This window comes from Palaemon carinicauda, chromosome 16, assembly GCF_036898095.1.
Source record: "Palaemon carinicauda isolate YSFRI2023 chromosome 16, ASM3689809v2, whole genome shotgun sequence".
Lineage (NCBI taxonomy): Eukaryota > Metazoa > Arthropoda > Malacostraca > Decapoda > Palaemonidae > Palaemon > Palaemon carinicauda.
The window spans coordinates 28,167,533-28,188,401 of NC_090740.1; the positions used below are offsets into that span (position 1 = coordinate 28,167,533).

The following is a 20,869-nucleotide window of genomic DNA, read 5'->3' on the forward strand; positions in this document are numbered from 1 at the left end:
TGTTAACTTTATAACTAGTGCAGTAATTTCAACCCAGTAAGGATTTGTGCATTTGGAATTTCCAATAGTGTTTTGTTCACTGACATTTTAAGTACAGTACATTGAATATAAAAATAATGTTCAATAGTGTAATTCACCAGCCTTATAGAATAATCTCTCATTTCTCTCAAGATGACTGAATCAAGGTTGGTGGGGATAGTTGAAATACTTTTTCTTTGTGGCCTGGTCAGTTTATTTTATTAACTACATTTTGTAGCAAATTGGTCTCAGATGTGCTATTATTGTATTTGTTTTTAATTTAGGAATTTGGTAATTGAAGTGTTTGAGTACAGTAATTGGTTAGCCATCTTTAGTACACTAGTTTAAGGTAGTTAATATTGCCAAAAAATTTAGGATAACTGTACTACCTTTGTAACATAACTTTATGGAATCTATACTGAAATATAACAGGTTTTTTGTTACGTAACCGAAATACAAACCATGCTATTTACATAGGGTTTACTTTCGGCGTAGCTGAAAATGACGAGCCATTAGATTTTACCGAGGGTTAACTACCCCCGCGCTAGTTAGCAAGGGGGTAGGGGAAGGGGTAGCTTGCAACCCCTCCCCCCCCACACACCGGTGAATTGTCTCACTTCACTTTTGGCTCGGACGATGAGCAGACGTGTCTGTCTTTCGTCCTCGCTTTTGACAGCCTTAATCTGTTTTTCTTTTTCTTCAGCTTTGTGTGTTTGGAAGTTGGCCTCTACCTTCATCGCAATTATGCGCAAATGCCCTGGACTCTCCGGCCGCCCCTGTGGAACCTTCATGTCGGCGGTCGAGACGGATCCTCACACCCTTTGCCCGCAGTGTTGAGGTCAACGGTGCGCTAGAGACTTAACTTGTAGTGAGTGCAGGGAGTGGTCTACCTCCCAGTGGGAGAGGTTTGCCCGGCGGCGTAAGAAGATGTCCAAGAGAGACCTTTCTCCTTCAAGGGCTGCCTTGAAGAAGGAAGGCTCCAAGGACACTTTTTCCGCCGCCCGAACCTCCTCCGAAGCTCCCACTCGGTCGGCCTCTCGTGAGAGGCCGTCGAATGGTAGCGTAGGCCATTGTTCTGTTTCCCGACCTCGGGGTGCGGGAGAGGGCGTTGCCTCCCATAGCGGGGCAGCTCCCCCTCCTCCTCTGGAGGAGGATTTTGATTCTCATTATGATGATGACCATGCTGTATCTAATGATGATCTCTTTCAGCTTTGGGCTTCCTTGGGGCTTAAGGGCTTGCCCTCCAAGGAAGTCCTATTTGACCTGATCCAGTTGGGGGCTGCTGTCAAGCAATCACCGGTAATAGCAGAGGTAGACCCTCTGTCTATTGTCGACGTGGTTGTGGCAGAGGCTTCCGACGGGTCTGGTCAAACCTCTGCTGCTGTTGCGGACGTTGCTGAAGGCTCAGCCTCCCCTTCCGAACATCCTTCGAAGGGGAAGTTGAGTCCCACGGTCTCTCCTGCGGGTGCGTCTCCTCCTCAGGGGAGCACACTGACAGAGACTCCTCTTCGGAGGACCGACGATGTGGATGCCCTTCCTCGAGGCCGCCTTCGCCGTAAGGCTCGTCCTCCTCTTCGCCGTAGGGGCCTCCCTTCTCCCTACAAGGGAGTTAAGAGGCGCCTCTTCGGGTCGTCTTCACCGCCGCCTTCCCCTGCAGAGGATTCTTCTTGTCGGGAGCAGACCGTAGCAGCCACGTCCTTGGACCTCTCCGCAGATCGCTCGCGATCTCTTACGCCTGCCAGACCTTCCAGTCCTTCCGGCCTACCTTCACCCTTGGTTGAAGATGCGCAGCAGGCGCCTTCTCACCCCGTCACGCACCGGTCCCTTTGGGGCAAAGGGATGTCTCCCACGGTGTGGGTAATTACCTTGCGCGTCAGGATTCCCCTGCGCGCTCAGCTCGCGCAGTAGCGCACATGCGCTCTCCTGAGCTACAGCCTTCAGACTCGCCTCGCCAGCGTGCTCCTGCTCGTCAACGCTCTCCTGCTCGCCAGCGCTCCCCTGCTAGCCGTCAGCGCCCTTCTGTTCCTGCTGCGCGCCAGGCACGCCATCGGTCTCCTGAACGCACACGATCTCCTGCTCGTTAGCGCGCATCTGCGCACCTTGTTCCTGATGCCCGCCAACGCTCGCCCACGTGCCCTAGATCTTCGGATCTGGACGCAGGCAAGGACCTTACTCCTTCGCCTCGCCCTCGCGCTCCTGTGCGCCCATCTTCGCCTGCGCAGCAGCGCGCACGCTCCCCGGTGCGCACTTCAAGAGTTCCTGCGTGCCTGCACGCCCACGAGTCTTCCTCTTCTGAGCCCGACCGCGAGCGTTCGCCCTTGCGCGTTTCCTCGCCATCTGATCCTGCGCCCCAGCTGACTGCGCGTCGACACCCTCCTGCGCGCCAATGATCTCCTGAGTGCCTGTGCGATCCTTCGCCTGTGCACAAGCGCTCGCCAACACGCCAGCGCTCGCCAACGCGCCAGCGCGCCCATGACTCGGATCGTCACAGGTCTCCGACGCGCGCACGCGCTAAATCTCCTGCGCGCAGTCGATCGCCTACACGTACTACATGCCATCGTTCGCCAACGCGCCATCACACGCCAACGGGCCATCGCTCGCCGACGCGCCATCGCTCGCCGACGCGCCAGCGTTCGCCAACGCGCCATCGCTCGCCCATGTGCCATAGATCTCCGGTGCACTGTCGATCTCCTGCGCTTCATCGTTCTCCTGACCGACAGCGATATCCTCTACCCTCGCGCGCTCATTCACCTGCGCGCCCGCGTGCACCTTTACCTGCGCGCCAACGCGCCCCCTCGCCAGCGCGCCCTCGCGCCCATTGCGCCCACTCGCCAGCGTGCGTTTATCTCCGCGCGACTGTGCGCCCGCGCTCCAGCAGCCGCCCGCGCTCCAGCAGCCGCCCGCGCGCGACCCTCTGAATGCTCCGTCGCACGAGCGCCAGCGTGACCCCCAGCGTGACCCCCAGCGTGACCCCCAGCGCGACCCCCAGCGTGACCCCCAGCGCGACCCCCGTTCTCGCCGGGTTCCGCAGCTCGTGCCTACGACAGGGACGCGTACTTCCAGATCGCCATCAGGATTGCCACCGCGCAAGCGCAGGGCTCTCACCCATGACCAGGAAGAGTCTCCGGAGAGGTCTAGGCAACATTCTTCCCTTTCTTCTTTCCAGGTAGGCCCCGCTGCGTCCACTCCGAAGGATCAGGAGATCCCCTTCCCTCTAGCGGGGATTACTGACACTGCGTCCGTCACCCGTCAGTCTTGGTTTGGTCACCTGATGAAAGCGGTGGTGCAGGCTGTGAAGCCAGCCCTCGCTGATCTGGGACTCAGACCAAAGACAGACTCGCCCCCGCTGAAGAGGAGAGGAGTGGACTTCGTGGTGACTTCTCCCAGGGAGAAGTTGGCTCCTAAGAGGTCCGTCAGGAAGGCTCCATCCCCTTCGCGGTCGTTTTCTCCTTCTCCTGTGGACGAAGCTTTCCCGTCCTCAGGAGAGTCCAGCGAGGTGAGGGCCTCTCCCACGGCACCAATGGGAGGAACCCCACCTCGAGGAAGAGAAACGTCTCGCGTGGAAGGTACCTTCCAGACCTCTTTGCTGGAGTCCTGTATCCCACCCAGGAGGGAACCCAAGCACTCAAAGACGATTCCTAAGTCGTCTTCACGGATCTGTCCAGAGCCAACCAGACCCTGGGAGAACGTCCACGTGTCTCCCCAAGAAGAGCCTCTGGGGACGGGAGACTTAGCTGCCAGTCCACAGGGAGGAGAGCAGCATGAGTCTGAGCATGCCTTCTGGCAGGTCTCGAATCTGATGAGATAACTCAACAGGTTCAAGGACCCGGAGATCGCCCCTCGCGAAGGCAAGGATACGGTCCTAGACCAAGTCTATGGTACCCAGAAACCCCCAAGGGCCAGCACAGCTTTGCCTTGGTCCCAGGGGGTGAAGAGTGCCAGAGACAAGGTCGAAGCTCAGCTCTCGGAACTCGCCTCCTCCAGCCGTTCCTCTGCCGGGAACAAACTCCTCCCACCCCCTCGTTTACAGCAGAGGAGGTATTTTGAGATCATGGGGGAGTCCAGTGTAGCTCTTCCCCGCCACCACTCGGTGGAAGAGCTCACAAGGGGAACTCCTCTTGAGAAGCTCTCCTCCCGGCAGGTGACATTCTCGGCTTCGGAGATCCATAGCCAGGAGAAGGTCGCGAAGTGTGCCATGCAGGCCACTTCGTGACTGGACGTCTGGCTGGGTTCTCTGGGCATCCTATTGCGCTCCGAGGACTTGTCTAAGGAGAGCAATAGGAAGACCCTGGAGACCTTCCTCCTCTCGGGCACTCGCTCCATAGAGTTCCTGGCCTACCAGGTTACCAACCTGTGGGCCAACTCAATCTTAAAGGGACGCGATGCGGTGACCGAGAAGTTCCATCCGAAGGTCCCCGCCGTGGATGTCTGCAGGCTCAGACACTCCTCCATCCTTGGAGGAAGCTTGTTTGAGCCCAAGGATGTAGAACGCACAGCTGAGAGGTGGAGGAAGTCGAATCAGGATTCGCTCCTCCAAAGGGCCCTCACATCTCGGCCCTACAAGCCTCCAGCTCCACAACAGCATCAACAGCAGCCTCGCAGGACACCGAAGCAGGCTCCAGCAGCTAAGACGAAGGTGTCTAAGCCACAGCCCTTTCCTGTCAAGGACAAGAGGGGTGGTAAGTCCTCCAGGGGAGGCAAGACTCCTAGAGGGAGCGGCCGTGGCCGTAAACGCTAGGAGTGGCAATCCCCCTGCGTGTCCACCTGTGGGGGGATGCCTACAAAGTTGCGTGCACAGGTGACAGCAACATGGGGCCGATTCCTGGACAGTCTCTGTGATCGGCCAAGGTTATCGCGTCCCATTCACAACATCTCAACCTCCCCTGACAGCGAATCCAGTGTCGTTGAGCTCCTATGCCATGGGATCGGCAAAGGGGCTAGCCCTTCGGGCAGAAGTAGAGACCATGCTCAAGAAGGATGCTCTCCAAGAGGTCGTCGACAGCTCCCCAGGCTTCTTCAGTCGACTCTTTCTTGTAAAGAAGGCGTCTGGAAGCTGGAGACCCGTCATCGATCTCTCAGCTCTGAACAAGTTTGTCAAACAAACTTCATTCAGCATGGAGACAGCGGACACGGTCAGACTTGCAGTGAGACGTACTTCCAGATCCCAATCCATCCGTCTTCCAGGAATTACTTGAGATTCAGCCTAGACAGCAAGACCTACCAGTTTAAGGTACTGTGCTTCGGTCTCTCCACAGCACCTCAGGTGTTCACCAGAGTGTTCACCCTGATTTCGTCATGGGCGCACAGGAACGGCATCCGTCTCCTCCGATATCTGGACGACTGGCTGATCCTGGCAGACTCGGAGTCGACCCTTCTTCGACACCGAGACAGGCTTCTGGGACTTTGCCAAGATCTGGGGTTCATGGTAAATCTTGAAGTCCTCTCTGCAGCCGACCCAACGACTGGTATATCTAGGCATATTATTAGACACCAATCTCCACAAAGCCTTTCCATCAGATGACAGGATAGCAAGGCTGAGGAGGGTGGCAGAGCCCTTCTTCAGGCGGGAAGAGCTTCCAGCCCAATCATGGTTACGTCTTTTAGGTCACCTAGCCTCCCTGGCCTGTCTGGTCCCAAACGGCCGTCTCACCTGAGATCCCTGCAATGGCGGCTCAAGTCCCGGTGGAGTCAGGGCTCAGACTCCCCGGACTCTCTGGTCCCTATAGGACCCACGGAACAGGTGGACCTGCGATGGTGGCTGATCATCGCAAACCTACGGAAGGGAGTGGATCTTCTCGTCCTTCCCCCGGATTTGACACTGTTCTCGGACGTGTCTAAAGAAGGGGGGGGGGGGGGGGGGGCCCACATTCTGTACCAGAAGGTCTCAGGCCTTTGGTCAGAATCAGAAAAGTACCTACACATCAACCTGCTAGAGATGAAGGCCGTGTATCTGGCCCTTCAACAGTTCCAACGGACCCTGGCGGGCCACTCCGTGGTGGTGATGAGCGACAACACCACGGTAGTGGCTTATATCATCAAGCAGGGAGGTACCTTTTCACAACAGCTATCCCATCTTGCAGTAGAGATTCTGAGGTGGTCTGAAGTCCACTCGATAACACTATCAGCTCGCTTCATTCCTGGCAAGAGGAATGTGCTCACCGACAGTCTGAGCAGAGCTTCGCAGATAGTGAGTACCGAGTGGTCTTTGGATCCTCAGATAGCCAACAAAGTCCTGACTTTGTTGGGTTCCCCGACGATGGACCTGTTCGCGACAGCCTTGAATTTCAAGCTGCCTCTGTACTGCTCCCCAGTCCCGGACCCCAAGGCTCTCTGGCAAGATGCTTTCCAACAGCGGTGGGACAGCATCGACGTGTACGCCTTCCCACCGTTTTGTCTGATGAGAAGGGTGCTCAACAGGACCAGACTATCGGTCACCCTGTTTATGACCTTAATAGCTCCGCTATGGCATCTCGCGGAATGGTTCCTGGACCTTCTGCAACTCCTAACGGAACCTCCGAGAGAACTTCCCCCACGATACGAGCTACTCAGACAACCACATTGCAACATCTTCCACAAAGCCGTAGACTCGCTTCGGCTTCACGCCTGGAGACTATCCAGCGTCTCCTCACGGAGAGAGGCTTTTCGCAGCAGGTTGCGGAAAGAATGTCTCGACACCTGCGGAAGTCCTCCGCAGGAGTCTACCAGGCGAAGTGGAGAGTCTTCTGTGGTTGGTGTCGTGGGAGGGGTATCTCTCCAATCGCTGCCACTATTCCAGCAATAGCGGAGTTCCTTGTGTATTTGTGGGAAGAAATGCGCCTTTCGCTCTTGGCGGTGAAAGGCTATCACTCGGCCATAAGCCTGGCCTTTAGGCTGAAAGGAGTGGACATTTCTTCCTCGCTAGAACTCTCTTTACTCATACGTAGCTATGAGCTTACCTGCCCTCAGTTGGAAGTGAGACCACCTCCATGGAACGTGGTTCGGGTTCTCAGGGCTCTGAAGAGACCTCCCTTCGAACCATTACGCCAGGCCTGACTTGGAAGACGGCTTTCCTAATCGCGTTGGCCTCTGCCAAACGAGTTAGTGAACTTCATGGTCTCTCATACGACATCGCCCATTCAAGGGGATGGGGGGAGGTAACGTTCAGGTTCGTCCCCGAGTTTGTTGCAAGACTCAGAACCCTGGAGTGCCGGACCCACTGTTCGACTCCTTCAGGGTCACGAGTCTCCGTTCTGTAACAAGTGACCCAGACCATCTGCTATTATGCCCAGTGAGGAGTCTGAGGCTTTACTTGAAGAGAACAGCTGCAGTTCGTCCCCGCGTGCAGGCGTTGTTCGTAAGCACGGGAAGGACTAAGAGGAGGGTCACCAAGAACACCATCCCAGCTTGGATTCGAAGGGTTATCCATCACGCCTTGAATCCTGACCCTCCTCCGTCACGTCGCCCTAGGGCACACGACGTCAGGGGCATCGCTACGTCCCTGGCCTTTAAGAGAAACTTCTCTGTGACGCAAGTGCTACAAGCTGGGGTCTGGAAGCATCAAACGACCTTCACAGCCCACTACCTGCAGGACGTGACCCACAGGAGCCTCGATACTTTTTCTATCGGCCCCGTGGTGGCTGCACAACAGCTGGTCTAACCTCAGGCTCATTGGACAGGTAGCATAAGGTTGAGTTCATTGTTACCCGGTCTCAGTCTGCGTGAATGAAAGAGTATGTCTGGCCCTTACTTCTTTCTTCATCCTCCCCTCTTTTGGGGAAAGCAGCATCCTGGTCTCTGCATAGCTGACCTCAACCTCTGCAGGTAAAATATGCTCCCTTGTGTTCCTAGTATTAAGTTAATACTGTCGCGTCCGCCATACCCTGACGAGGTGGTATTGGGAACGTCCTAGTCTAGAATTCCATCTAAAGGACTCCAGGTCAACTTCCTAGGACGAACCACACTATTCCTCCACACACAAGCTTATGTAGGCCGCACGTTCCTTGCAGAGCAAACTTGTGAGGTACAGGGACTTTTTCTCGAGTGCTACTCACTCGGATTCTGAGTCCCCGGGTAAAGCCAAAGCCAGTAAGGCTGGGGACTTTCCACCCTTCCTAAGGGATAAGTCACCCTCTGTAAATAGTGAGGTTTGTATTTCGGTTACGGAACAAATGACAAATTCGGAGATAATTTGTATTTTTCCTAACCATACAAACCTTAGCTATTTACACATATTTGCCCGCCAGCCCTGTCCCCCAAGACAAGTCCCACCTCTAAGTGAAGCGAGACAATTCTCAGGGGTTGGGGGGGGAGGGGTAGCAAGCTACCCCTTCCCCTACCCCCTTGCTTACTAGCGCGGGGGTAGTTAACCCTCGTTAAAATCTAATGGCTCGTCATTTTCCGCTACGCCGAAAGTAAACCCTATGTAAATAGCTAAGGTTTGTATGATTAGGAAAAATACAAACTATCTTCGAATTTGTCATATTTCATAAAGAAAATAATGCTCAAATATATCGCTGTTGGCTGTGAAAATTCCTATTCATCTTTATTGCAGTTTAATTAAATTTTTTGTGTTTTTCAAATGAGAATCATATCACATTTTTGTCTAAGAATAAACGATTTCCTTTGCAGATCAACTCGTCAGGCCAGGGATCAGATGATGACCATTTAACATTTCATCGGATAAGAAGGGGTAGCTTGTGCTTCAGTCATTCCCATAAACTCATGATGGCTAATACTTTCCTCTTCCGTGAGCCAATTTTGAGTAGAGAGCTCTGCTTGTATTTAATTGCCTTAGGAAAGGATTACCTAAGCTTGATTCCTTTAACAGGCAAGGATGAGAGGATACTTTTAACCCCTTATATATCTCCCAAGCTCCTTTCAACTGGAATAGACCTTGCTGTTCTTTATGCAAAAATGGAGACCTTGATTCGACCAGCACAAGAGAGCCTGTTAATACTTCACACAGCACAACGTCCTTCAGAATTTTTATGTTATAAACCTCACATGCCATCATTACAAGGTGGAGTACCTTTTCAGTTCTTTTATTCTTATCTTCATTGTACAGTACTATTCAAGGTGAGAGGGTTAGGCAATTGAAGTTGAAGTGTTTTTTTGGTCATTGAACACATTATTAATATTTGCACAAGTTAAGATTTTAGCAAAAGTGATTGTGTAATATACTTCCTTTTTGCTATTCACTGATTGTTGTTCTTGAATGTTTTCTCATACTGAAATACAGTACTGTATTCTTATTTGCGGTTCACTTCTTTAGATTTAATTTTTAAAATTTTGGAGATTTAGTTATTTCATATTAGATATCCTTATCCTGCATATTTTGTTTGAAAATTGGTAAGTGTTTAGAAAGTGTTTGTTACTATTCTTTTCAAGTTAATTATTTGCTTCTACTGCATATCTTTATAGCTTTGTATAACTATATTGTATAGTGCTATACTGTTTTTTGGGGTTAATATTCAGTGTGGTTTCCAAGTACTTTCCTGTAAAAGGCTAGAACAGGAAGTCCAATACAGCAAGAAATTACCAAAGAAATGTTGTCTTTGCTACTCCATGGCTAGTTTGTTAAAGTGCACAGCACGGACTTGGTGATTATAAGGAGAACTTACAGATTCAGGCTCCATTGCATGCATCACAGCATCTCTTATGTTTAAATACATCGGATAGAAAATAACACATTGCCAAGAATCAATGCTGATGCTGGAGCTGAGGCTACCTGATTGCTAGTATGTGCCTGATGCCCCCATTAGAATTTGTCAGCTGATGCTCTAGGATTTTATTTTCTGCATGTTCATAGTACCAAACTGGTTAGGCATCCTCCTCAACCTCAAGTTAAATACAGTTAGTTAACTTCTGATTTTGTTATTCATTATTGTTAGTGATAGAGATAACATAATAAATATACCAAATTTTTTGTCTGAATTTCTTTTTCATTTTGTCACTTGCCATATGAAATCACTTTGTCGGTTTTCCACGACAGCTTGGTAATGGTTAAGCTTTAAAAGGTTTGTCCGTTATTTTTAATTCTTTTGAGTATTTACTCAGTTGTTCATGCTCTTTATCAAGTCTAGGTTGAAGTTCTTAGTTTTGGATGCATAGCCGAAAATTGTTTAAATTTTTAGGCTTAGAGCTCCAGTATGATTCCAACTTTTTCACATTAATTCTATGTGTTTTGGTTTAGTATATTATTTCCTCTTCACTTCTTACATATATTATCCCATTACCAGTATTTATTAGCCCAACTAAGTCTTGATCTTCATGGTAAAGTTTTAGGCTTAATAACAGTCTTACATTTATCATTGTATACACGTTTGCTCAAGTTATTATGAATATGGGAATGTTTAAGTGAAAATATTTTTTACCCCTTTACTTTTGTTGTTTTAAATTTTAGTACCAGTGCTTCTGGCTGTATGATTGACCTTTCAATTGATGTGAATAGGGTTCAATTCTAATATGAAATAAACTGCAGTATTTGGACCTAGTAGGCTAACATTTTATTACCTGAATATTTAGACAATAATCTCATTTAGGTTAAGCAAAGGGTATGTAATAATTTTATACCTTGAACCTGTAATTAACATGCAATGGGTTATTTGGGGGAATTAACCTATGCGAAGCATATGATTGGTAACTAAATATCCTACACTCTTTTTAAAACAAACTATGGTACTTAACATTGGTAAAGGTGAAGTAGCAGCGTCAGTCATGATGAATTAACTCCAAACACGGGAAAAAACACCGAGAGCTCAAACAAATCAACTGCTCGAGCAAGTCCAAAACAGAAGGATGTCCTAGAGGGCGCTCGTGTTAGGTGACGGTGGCATGGTCCAAGTGTGGTTTCTAGGGCCTTTGTTACGGCCCTTCCCTTTGATGAAGAAATTATCTAAATGGAAGACAGCCTGTGAATAGTGGTTTTCACACGCCCCTGATGTATACACGACACCCACAAGGTGCTCGCGCGAGGGTAGTAACCTCTGCATTCCATGCTTTTATCTTTCTCTGGTATATTTGGAAGATTTATATCAGAAAAGTGTAAAGAAGGACCTTTTCACCGGGCGTCAAAGGTCTCTCCCCAGAAATAGATTTTTCCTTCGTCAAAATCCCTTTTATATACACTTTATAAATCTAATTACATGATCTGGGAAGAGATGGCCTCCTCCTTCCTCAAGTCAGTTTTTTCTTACCTACTGAGGGAAAACCTCTTGTTCTCCTCCTGCGACTGGAGCCTCATCTCCCCATATTTACTGTATTCTTGAATAGACGGTGGGGTATGGAAAGGCAACTCGTTTGATATTGGCATAGCCATGCTATTTTCCTTTATTATTCATAGGGTTTATTAAACCTTGAGTTTCAACTATCATGTAGATAAGGAAAGAGATTCACTCACAGCCTAGTTTCAACTTCATTTCCTACTCTTCAACATGTAGGAAAGTTTGGCTATCTAATGATAGTTAGGTGAAGGGGTTTAGCCTTCAATGGTTGTTTTGATCTGGTTAGTTTTTTAGTCTTAATCTTTCTTGCTCACATGCATTGCAAAGTAGTTGTAAGATACCTTGGGTATGGAGGAAGGTAACCTTCTTTCCTTATGGAGATCACTAATAATTATTTTCTTTTATGAATTTTTTAGTATAGATGAATGAAATCAAAGTTAACTGTAACCAAGTGGGGTGCAGTTATCTTACCAATCCAAGATGCTGCCATCACCTCGGACATTATCATGGTGCTTGTGCCTCTTTCTGGCAGGGCTTTGTACACTCTAAAAATTGCCCTATCTGCCTGCAATTATTTCATCCTACAAAAAGTAGGGATCTATTCGCAGCAGGCTTGAGGGAGATATCTATATTTTTCTTTTTTATGTGGAGAAAGGTTTTGCTAAGATTTCTGGGTCCTTAGAGTATTTTCCTGTTAAGGAACTGTGAAATATACTTTGTTCCGTAACCGAAATACAAACCACGCTATTTACAAAGGGTATTACTTTTAGCGCAGCTGAAATGACGAGCCAATAGTTTTTAACGAGGGTTAATTACCCCCGCGCTAGTTAGCGGGGGGTGGGGAAGGGTAGCTTGCTACCCCTTCCCCCTCCACACACCGGTGACTTGCTTCACTTCACTTTTGGCTCGGCGGTGATCAGACGTGTCTGCTCATCGCCTTCGTGACAGCCTTTAATTTTCTGCTTTTTCTTTTCAGCGTGTGTGTTGGTTGGAAGTTGACCTTCAGTTTTTTTTTCTTTACTATGCGTACATGCCCTGGAGTTGCCGGCCGTCCTTGTGGGACGTTCATGTCGGACGTTAATACGGATCCACACACCCTCTGCCCTCAATGTCGGGGCCGACGGTGTGACCAGGATAACATGTGCCGTGAGTGCAGGGAGTGGTCTGCCTCCCAGTGGGAGAGGTTTGGCCGCCGGCGTAAGAAGAAGTCCAAGAGAGACCGTTCTCCTCCGGGTTTAGCCTTGAAGGAGGAAGGTTCTCGGGACTCTTCTTCCGCCGCCCAAACCTCCTCCGAAGCTCCCCCTCGGCCGCCTCCTAAGGAGAGTCGTCCGAGTGGGAGCGCAGGCCCTTGTTCTGTTTCCCTACCTTCGGTGGGGGAGAGGGCGTCGCCTCCCATAGCGAGGCGGTTCCCCCTCCTCCTCCGGGGGAGGTTATTGATAATGATAATGCCTTATCCAGTGATGATCTTTTACAGATTTGGTCGTCCCTGGGGCTTAAGGGCTTGCCCTCCAGGGTCGCTCTTATTGACCTTGTCTCGTTGGGGGCCGCTGTTAAGCAGTCGCCGGTGGTAGCAGAGGTAGACCCTCTGTCTATTGTCGACGTCGTGGTGACAGAGGCCTCCGACGTGGGTGGGCCTTCCGCCGCAGGTGCTGTTTCTGGTGATGGTGCTCAAGGCTCTCCTCCTCCTTCCGTACATCCTTCGAAGGGGGAAGTGAGTCCTTCGGTCTCGACTGCTGCTCAGCTTCCTTCTGAGGGAAGTGTTTTGACGGAGACTCCCCTTCGGAGGACCGATGGTCCCGACGATCTCCCCCGAGGCCGCCTCCGCCGTAAGGCTCACCGCCCTCTACGCCACAAGGGCCTCCCTTCCCCTTACAGGGGGACTAAGAGATGCCTTTTTGGGTCTTCGTCGTCCGGGGGGGACTCTCCTCGTCAGCCTCAACCTACTGCTCCGCCCACCTTGAACCTCTCTGCAGACCGCTCACCATCTCCTGCCAGATCTTCGCCTTCTGGAGAACTCGTCACCCGACGGGCAACGGTCCCTTCGGGGCTAAGGGATTCTTCCCTTACGCGAGCAGTGCTAGCGCACAAGCGCTCTCCTGCTCGCCAGCGCTCTCCTGCTCGCCAGCGATCACCTGTTCGCCAGCGATCTCCTGCTCGCCAGCGCTCTCCTGCTCGTCGACGATCTCCTGCTCGCCAAGACTCTCCTGCTCGCCAACGCTCACCTGCTCGTCGGCTCTCTCCTGCTCGCCAAGACTCTCCTGCTCGCCGACGCTCACCTGCTCGTCGGCTCTCTCCTGATGTTCGCCCCCCTCGCCAGCGCTCTCCTGCTCGTCAGCGCTCATTTGAGGACCATCGCCCTGCGGTCTCTGACCCCCCTTTAGTTCCTGCTGAACTCCCTGCTCACCATCTGCCTGGTCCTGTGGCTACGCAACATCCTGCTGCGCGTGTGTCAGAAACACATGTTCGCCAACGCGCCAGCGATCTTCCCGTTCCTGCTCGTGAACGCGCCGCACCACCTGTCCTCTCACAGGACATGCGTCGACCTTCTGCTCGACCTTCTGCTCGCCAGCGATCGCCTACGCGCCAGCGATTACCTCCTCGCCAGCGTTCACCTGCTTGCCAGCGCGCACAGGCGATCTTAGTATCGCCTATTCAACAGCGACAACTAGCGCGCCGACGTTCGCCAACGCTCCTGAAGGAACATGGTTAGCCAGCTTCTAGCTCGCCATCGCGCGATCGCCCGCCTGCACATGCCGCTCGCCATCGCTGGCCATTGCACGATCGCCCTCCTGCGCATGCTGCTCGCCATCGCACGACCCTGAACGATCGCCCGCTTACGCATACTGCTCCTCATCGCACAACCCTGAACGATCGCCCTCCTGCGGATGCTGATCACCATCGCACCCTATCACGCGATCATTCACCTGCGCATGCTGCTCGCCATCGCACAACCCTGCACGATCGCCCGCTTACGCATGCTGCTCCTCATCGCACAACCCTGAACGATCGCCTTCCTGCGGATGCTGATCACCATCGCACCCTATCACGCGATCATTCACCTGCGCATGCTGCTCGCCATCGCTTACCATTACGCGGTCATTCACCTGCGCATGCTGCTCACCATCGCACACCAGTGCGTCGACATACCACATCGCGCCATCGCCAACATGAGCGACTGCACTCACCAGCTCGTCATCGATCGCCTGTGGATCTACATCGCCAGCGATCTTCCTCACCTACGCGGCAGCACGATCCCTCGCCGTCGCGCCAACGCTTGCGTTCGTCGCCTTGAACACGTGTTCATTTACCTGCCCACCCTCGCGCCCACTCGCCTGAGCGCCCGCGCAATCACTCACCTACTCGCCAGCGCGACCACTCGCCTGCGCGCCCGCGTGATCGCTTGCCTGCGCGCCCGCGCGACCACTCGCCCGCGTGCCCGCGCGACCGCTCGCCTGTGCGCCCGCGCGATCATCCACCTGCGCGCCCGCACGATCGCTCGTCCGCGCTCCCGCGCGACCATTCGCCCTCGCGCGACCATCCGCCCTCGCGCGACCATCGTTCGCGGTGAATTCCACAGCCGGTGGTAGCAGCAGGGACGCGTGCTCCTAGACGGCACTCGGGATCACCTCCATCCAAGCACAGGTTGGTAGTGCAAGACGAAGACAGGTCAGTACAGCATTCTTCCCCACCTTCTTTTCAGGCAGGTACCGTCGTGTCCACTCCAAAGGATCGCCCGATCCCTTTCTCTTTAGCGAGGATTTCGGACTCTGTGTCTTTGGAGCAGCAGACTTGGTTTGGTCCGCTGGCACGGGCGTTAGTGAGGGTTATGAAACCAGCACTCGCCGGCCAGGGTAACAAACCAGCGGCTGTCTCTCCTACGCTGAAGAGAAAGAGAGGAGTGGACTTCGTGGTGACTTCCCCTAGGGCGAAGTTGGCTCCCAAGAGGTCGGTCTCGAAGGTCCCTTCTCCTGCACGAGTACTCTCTCCTTCTCCCGTGGACGAGGCCTTTCCGTCCTCAGGTGAGTCCAGTGGGGCGGTAGTCTTCCCCTCGGCACCAGGGGGGGAGACTTCGCTTCAGGCAGGAGAATCGTCTCGTGAGGAAGGGGTCCCTCGAACCTCGTTGTTGGGATCCTGTATCCCTCCCAGGAGGGAACCCAAGGATTCCAAGACCGTCCCTAAATCCTCTGCAAGGATTCGTCAGGAACCCACGACTACCCAGGGGAATGTCCACGTATCACCCCAGGAAGAGATTCCTGGGGCAGGAGACTTAGCTGCCAGCCCGCAGGGAGGAGAACAGCAAGAGTCCGAACATGCCTTCTGGCAGGTCCTAAGCCTGATAAGGACACTTAACAGACTTACGGATCCAGTCATCGCCCCCCGTGAAGGCAAAGACACGATTCTGGATGAAGTGTTTGACGTTCGGAAGGCCCCTAAGACCAGTGCAGCTCTGCCCTGGTCTCAGGGGCTGAAGAGTGCCAGAGCTAGGGCCAACGCTCAGCTCGCACTTCTTGCCTCCTCCAGTCGTTCCACTGCCGGGAACAAGCTTTTCCCTCCTCCTCGCCTTCAGCAGAGGAGGTATTTCGAGATCCTGGGTGAGCACAACCTCGCCCTTCCTCTCCATCACTCTGTGGAGGAGCTGGCGAAGGGAGTTCCCCTGGAGAAACTCTCTGCCCGGCAGGTGTCGTTCTCGGCGGCAGAGATCCTTAACCACGAGAAGGTCGCTAAGTGTGCCATGCAGGCCACTTCGTGGCTGGACTTCTGGCTAGGATCTCTGGGCATCTTATTGCGATCGGAGGACTTGTCCAAGGAGACCAATAGGAAGGCCCTAGAGACCTTCTTGCTCTCGGGCACCCGCTCCATCGAGTTTTTGGCGCACCAGGTTACCACCCTGTGGGCCAACTCGGTATTGAAGCGTCGCGATGCTGTGTCCGAGAGATTCCATCCGAAGGTCCCCGCCGTAGATGTGTGTAGGCTCCGACATGCTTCCCTTCTGGGGGAGAGCCTGTTTGAGCCTCAAGACTTGGAGCGAACGGCTGAGAGGTGGAGGAAATCCAGCACGGACTCCCTCCTCTACAGGGCCCTTACAACTCGGCCCTATAAGCCTCCAGCCCCGCCACAACAGCAGCAACAGCCTCGTAAGGCTTCCAAACAGGCACCGGCAGCTAAGAAAGTGGTGTCTAAGCCCCAGCCCTTTCCAGCCAAGGTCAAGAGGGGCAGTAAGTCCTCCAGGGGAGGCAAGACTCCTAGGGGTGGCGGCCGCGGCCGCAAGCCCTAGGGGTGGCAGTCCCCCTGCGTGTCCACCTGTGGGGGGATGCCTTCAGCGTTGCGTCCGCAGGTGGCAGCAACACGGGGCCGATGCTTGGACAGTCTCAGTGATCGGCCAAGGTTATCGCGTCCCGTTCACGTCATCTCAACCTCCCCTGACAGCGAATCCAGTGTCGTTGAGCTCCTATGCCATGGGATCGGCAAAGGGGCTGGCCCTTCAGGCCGAAGTCGAGACCATGTTCGAGAAGGGTGCTCTCCAGGAGGTCGTGGACGGCTCCCCAGGCTTCTTCAGTCGACTCTTTCTTGTAAAGAAGGCTACTGGAGGCTGGAGACCCGTCATCGATCTCTCAGCTCTGAACAGGTTTGTCAAACAAACCCGGTTCAGCATGGAGACAGCAGACACGGTCAGACTTGCGGTGAGACCACAAGACTTCATGTGTGCACTGGATCTAAAAGACGCGTACTTCCAGATCCCAATCCATCCGTCTTCCAGGAAGTACCTGAGATTCTGCCTAGACAACAAGATCTACCAGTTCAAGGTGCTGTGTTTCGGTCTCTCCACAGCTCCTCAGGTGTTCACCAGAGTGTTCACCCTGATTTCATCTTGGGCGCACAGGAACGGCATTCGTCTCCTTCGTTACCTAGACGATTGGCTGATCCTAGCAGACTCGGAGTCGACCCTTCTTCGGCACCAAGACAGGCTTCTGGATCTTTGCCAGGATCTGGGGATCGTGGTAAACCTCGAGAAGTCCTCTCTGCAGCCGTCCCAACGACTGGTTTATCTAGGCATGCTAATAGACACCAATCTCCACAAAGCCTTTCCATCAGACGACCGGATAGCAAGGCTGAGGAGGGTGGCGGAGCCTTTCCTCAGGCGAAAAGAACTCCCTGCCCAATCGTGGTTGCGTCTCTTAGGCCACCTATCCTCCCTGGCCCGTATGGTTCCAAACAGCCGCCTCAGGATGAGATCCCTTCAATGGCGGCTCAAGTCCCGGTGGAATCAAGGATCCGATTCCCCGGACATTCTGATCCCAATGGGGTCTCTGGAACAGACGGACTTGCGGTGGTGGCTGGCCGACGAGAACCTGCGGAAGGGAGTGAGTCTTCTCGTCCTCCCCCCGGAATTGACTCTGTTTTCGGACGCGTCAAAAGAAGGGTGGGGGGCGCACGTTCTGAACCAGAGGGCCTCAGGCCTTTGGTCAGAATCAGAAAAGTGCCTACACATCAACCTGCTAGAATTGAAGGCCGTCTTTCTGGCTCTTCAGCAGTTCCAACGGTCCCTGGCGGGTCACTCCGTGATGGTGATGAGCGACAACACCACGGTAGTGGCTTATATCAACAAGCAGGGAGGCACTTTTTCGCAACAGCTATCCCATCTTGCAGTAGAGACTCTGAGGTGGACTGAAACCCACTCGATAACACTATCAGCTCGCTTCATTCCTGGCAAGAGGAATGTGCTCGCCGACAGTCTGAGCAGGGCTTCGCAGATAGTGAGTACCGAGTGGTCTTTGGATCCTCAGATAGCCAACAAAGTCCTGACTTTGTGGGGTTCCCTGACGGTGGACTTGTTCGCGACAGCCTTGAACTTCAAGCTGCCCCTGTACTGCTCACCAGTCCCGGACCCCAAGGCACTCTGGCAAGATGCTTTCCAGCAACGGTGGGACAACATCGACGTGTACGCCTTCCCACCATTCTGTCTGATGAGAAGGGTGCTCAACAGGACCAGACTATCGGTCAACTGTTCCATGACTCTAGTAGCTCCGCTATGGCATCACGCGGAATGGTTTCCGGACCTTCTGCAACTCCTGACGGAACTCCCAAGGGAGCTTCCTCCACGACACGAGCTTCTCAGACAACCCCACTCCGGTGTCCCTCACAGGGCCGTAGCCTCGCTTCGGCTTCACGCCTGGAGACTATCCAGCGTCTCCTCGCGGAGAGAGGCTTTTCGCAACAGGTTGCGGAGAGAATGTCTCGGCACCTGCGAAGGTCCTCTGAGGGAGTCTACCAAGCGAAGTGGAGAGTCTTTTGTGGTTGGTGTCGTGGAAGGGGTATCTCTCCACTCGATGCCACTATTCCAGCAATAGCGGACTTCCTCGTGTATCTGCGAGAAGAAATGCGCCTTTCTGTCTCGGCAGTGAAAGGCTATCGCTCAGCCTTAAGCTTGGCCTTCAGATTGAAGGGCGTGGATATTTCTTCGTCGCTAGAACTCTCTTTACTCATACGTAGCTATGAGCTTACCTGCCCCCAGTCGGAAGTGAGACCCCCTCCTTGGAACGTGGTTCGAGTCCTCAGGTCGCTCGAGACCTCCCTTCGAGCCATTACGCCAGGCCTCCGATCGCCACCTGTCTTGGAAGACGGCTTTCCTACTCGCCTTGGCCTCGGCCAAGCGAGTTAGTGAACTTCATGGTCTCTCGTACGACATCGCCCATTCAAGGGGATGGGGGGAGGTAACGTTCAGGTTCGTCCCTGAGTTTGTGGCCAAGACTCAGAATCCTGGAGTGCCGGATACTCGGTTCGACTCTTTCAGGATCGCGAGTCTCCGTTCTGTAACAAACGACCCAGACCAGCTGCTACTATGCCCAGTGAGGTGTCTGAGGTACTACTTGAAGAGAACGGCTGCAGTCCGTCCTCATGTGCGAGCTTTGTTTGTGAGCACAGGCAGGACAAAGAGGAGGGTCACCAGGAACACCATCTCAGCTTGGATTCGAAGGGTTATCCACCATGCCCTGAATCCTGACCCTCCTCCGTCACGTCGCCCTCGGGCCCACGATGTCAGGGGTATTGCTACATCCCTGGCCTTCAAGAGAAACTTCTCTGTGACGCAGGTACTTCAAGCTGGGGTCTGGAAGCGTCAAACGACCTTCACAGCCCACTACCTGCAAGACGTGACCCACAGGAGCCTCGATACGGTCTCTATCGGCCCTGTGGTGGCTGCACAACAGCTGGTCTAACCTCAGGCTCCTTTTTGGACAAGTAGCAGTAGGTTGAGGGCGTTGTTACCCGGTCTTAGTCTGTGTGAATGAAAGAGTATGTCTGACCCTTACTTCTTTCTTCATTCTCCCCTCTCTTGGGGAAGCAGCATCCTGGTCCTCGCATAGCTGACCTCGACCTCTGCAGGTAACGCATGCTTCTTTGTGCTCCTAGTATTAAGCTTAATACTGTTGCGTCTCCCATACCCTGACGAGGTGGTATGGGGAACGTCCTATCCTAGAATTCCTATCTGAAGGTCTCAAGGTCAACTTCATAGGACGAGTCACACTCTCCTCCTCACACTGCTTATGTAGGCCACTCGTTCCTAGCGATGCTAGGAACCTGTGAGGTACAGGGGCTCCCTCTCTCTAGTGCTGCTCACTGAGGGATCGAGCCCCCGGGCAAGCCGAAGTCAGTAAGGCTGGGGACTTTCCACCCTTCCTAAGGGGTAAGTCACCCTTTGTAAATAGCGTGGTTTGTATTTCGGTTACGGAACAAATGACAAATTCGAAGATAATTTGTATTTTTCCTAACCATACAAACCTTAGCTATTTACACATATGTGCCCGCCATCCCTGACCCCCAAGTCAAGTCCTACCTCTAAGTGAAGTGAAGCAAGTCACCGGTGTGTGGAGGGGGGAGGGGTAGCAAGCTACCCTTCCCCACCCCCCGCTAACTAGCGCGGGGGTAATTAACCCTCGTTAAAAACTATTGGCTCGTCATTTCAGCTGCGCTAAAAGTAATACCCTTTGTAAATAGCTAAGGTTTGTATGGTTAGGAAAAATACAAATTATCTTCGAATTTGTCATCTTTCCATTAGTATTCAAATCAATAGTTAATTTTTGGTGGTAAAGGGTTCATGGTGAACTAGGCCTCCAACCAAGAAGAAGAACTAGAGTCTGAGGTTGAGATAGACTCCGACGAGGAAAGCTGGTTCACCCCAGTGGTCCTCTGAGGAGACCTTGGCTGCCTACCATTGGGTTTGCTAGTTAGCTAGTTTTATTACTAAAGCAAGCTTCTGCTAGGCAGGCTACCATCCCTCCTGGGTTTGGTCTGTTTGCATCTCCTTTGGACACCTTGATTGTATCCCCACTGCAGAAAATATCAGATGAATGGGGTATGCCATGCAAAAGAGAATTCATAATTCAAATTGCCCTTTATGTTTGGATTTATTTGCTGTAATAGCTGAAGATGAAAAAAACAGTTTTCATCAAAAAATATTGTTCATTTTATGAAGAAATTTCTTGTCCACACTTCATTACACAACTATTATTTTTAGAAAGTGCAATGGAACATTGTACTTGGCCAATTAGTGACAGAATTTGGAAGGGTGTGTGAGAGAAGGAAGTTGAGAGGTAATGTGGGTAAGAGTAAGGTTATGAGATGTACGAGAAGGGAAGGTGGTGCAAGGTTGA

General features: G+C 52.5%; 1 protein-coding gene across 8 annotated transcripts in view; it reads left to right on the top strand.

Annotated features, from left to right (window-relative positions):
- Nucleotides 1-20,869, top strand: part of mv (lysosomal-trafficking regulator mauve) — a 388,598-nt gene that overhangs the window by 218,314 nt on the left and 149,415 nt on the right. For all 8 annotated transcript variants that reach the window (XM_068389706.1, XM_068389704.1, XM_068389709.1 and 5 more), the window contains exon 18: nt 8,626-9,016. In XM_068389706.1, coding sequence (XP_068245807.1) covers nt 8,626-9,016 — 391 coding nt within the window. The remainder of the gene's footprint in view (nt 1-8,625; nt 9,017-20,869) is intronic.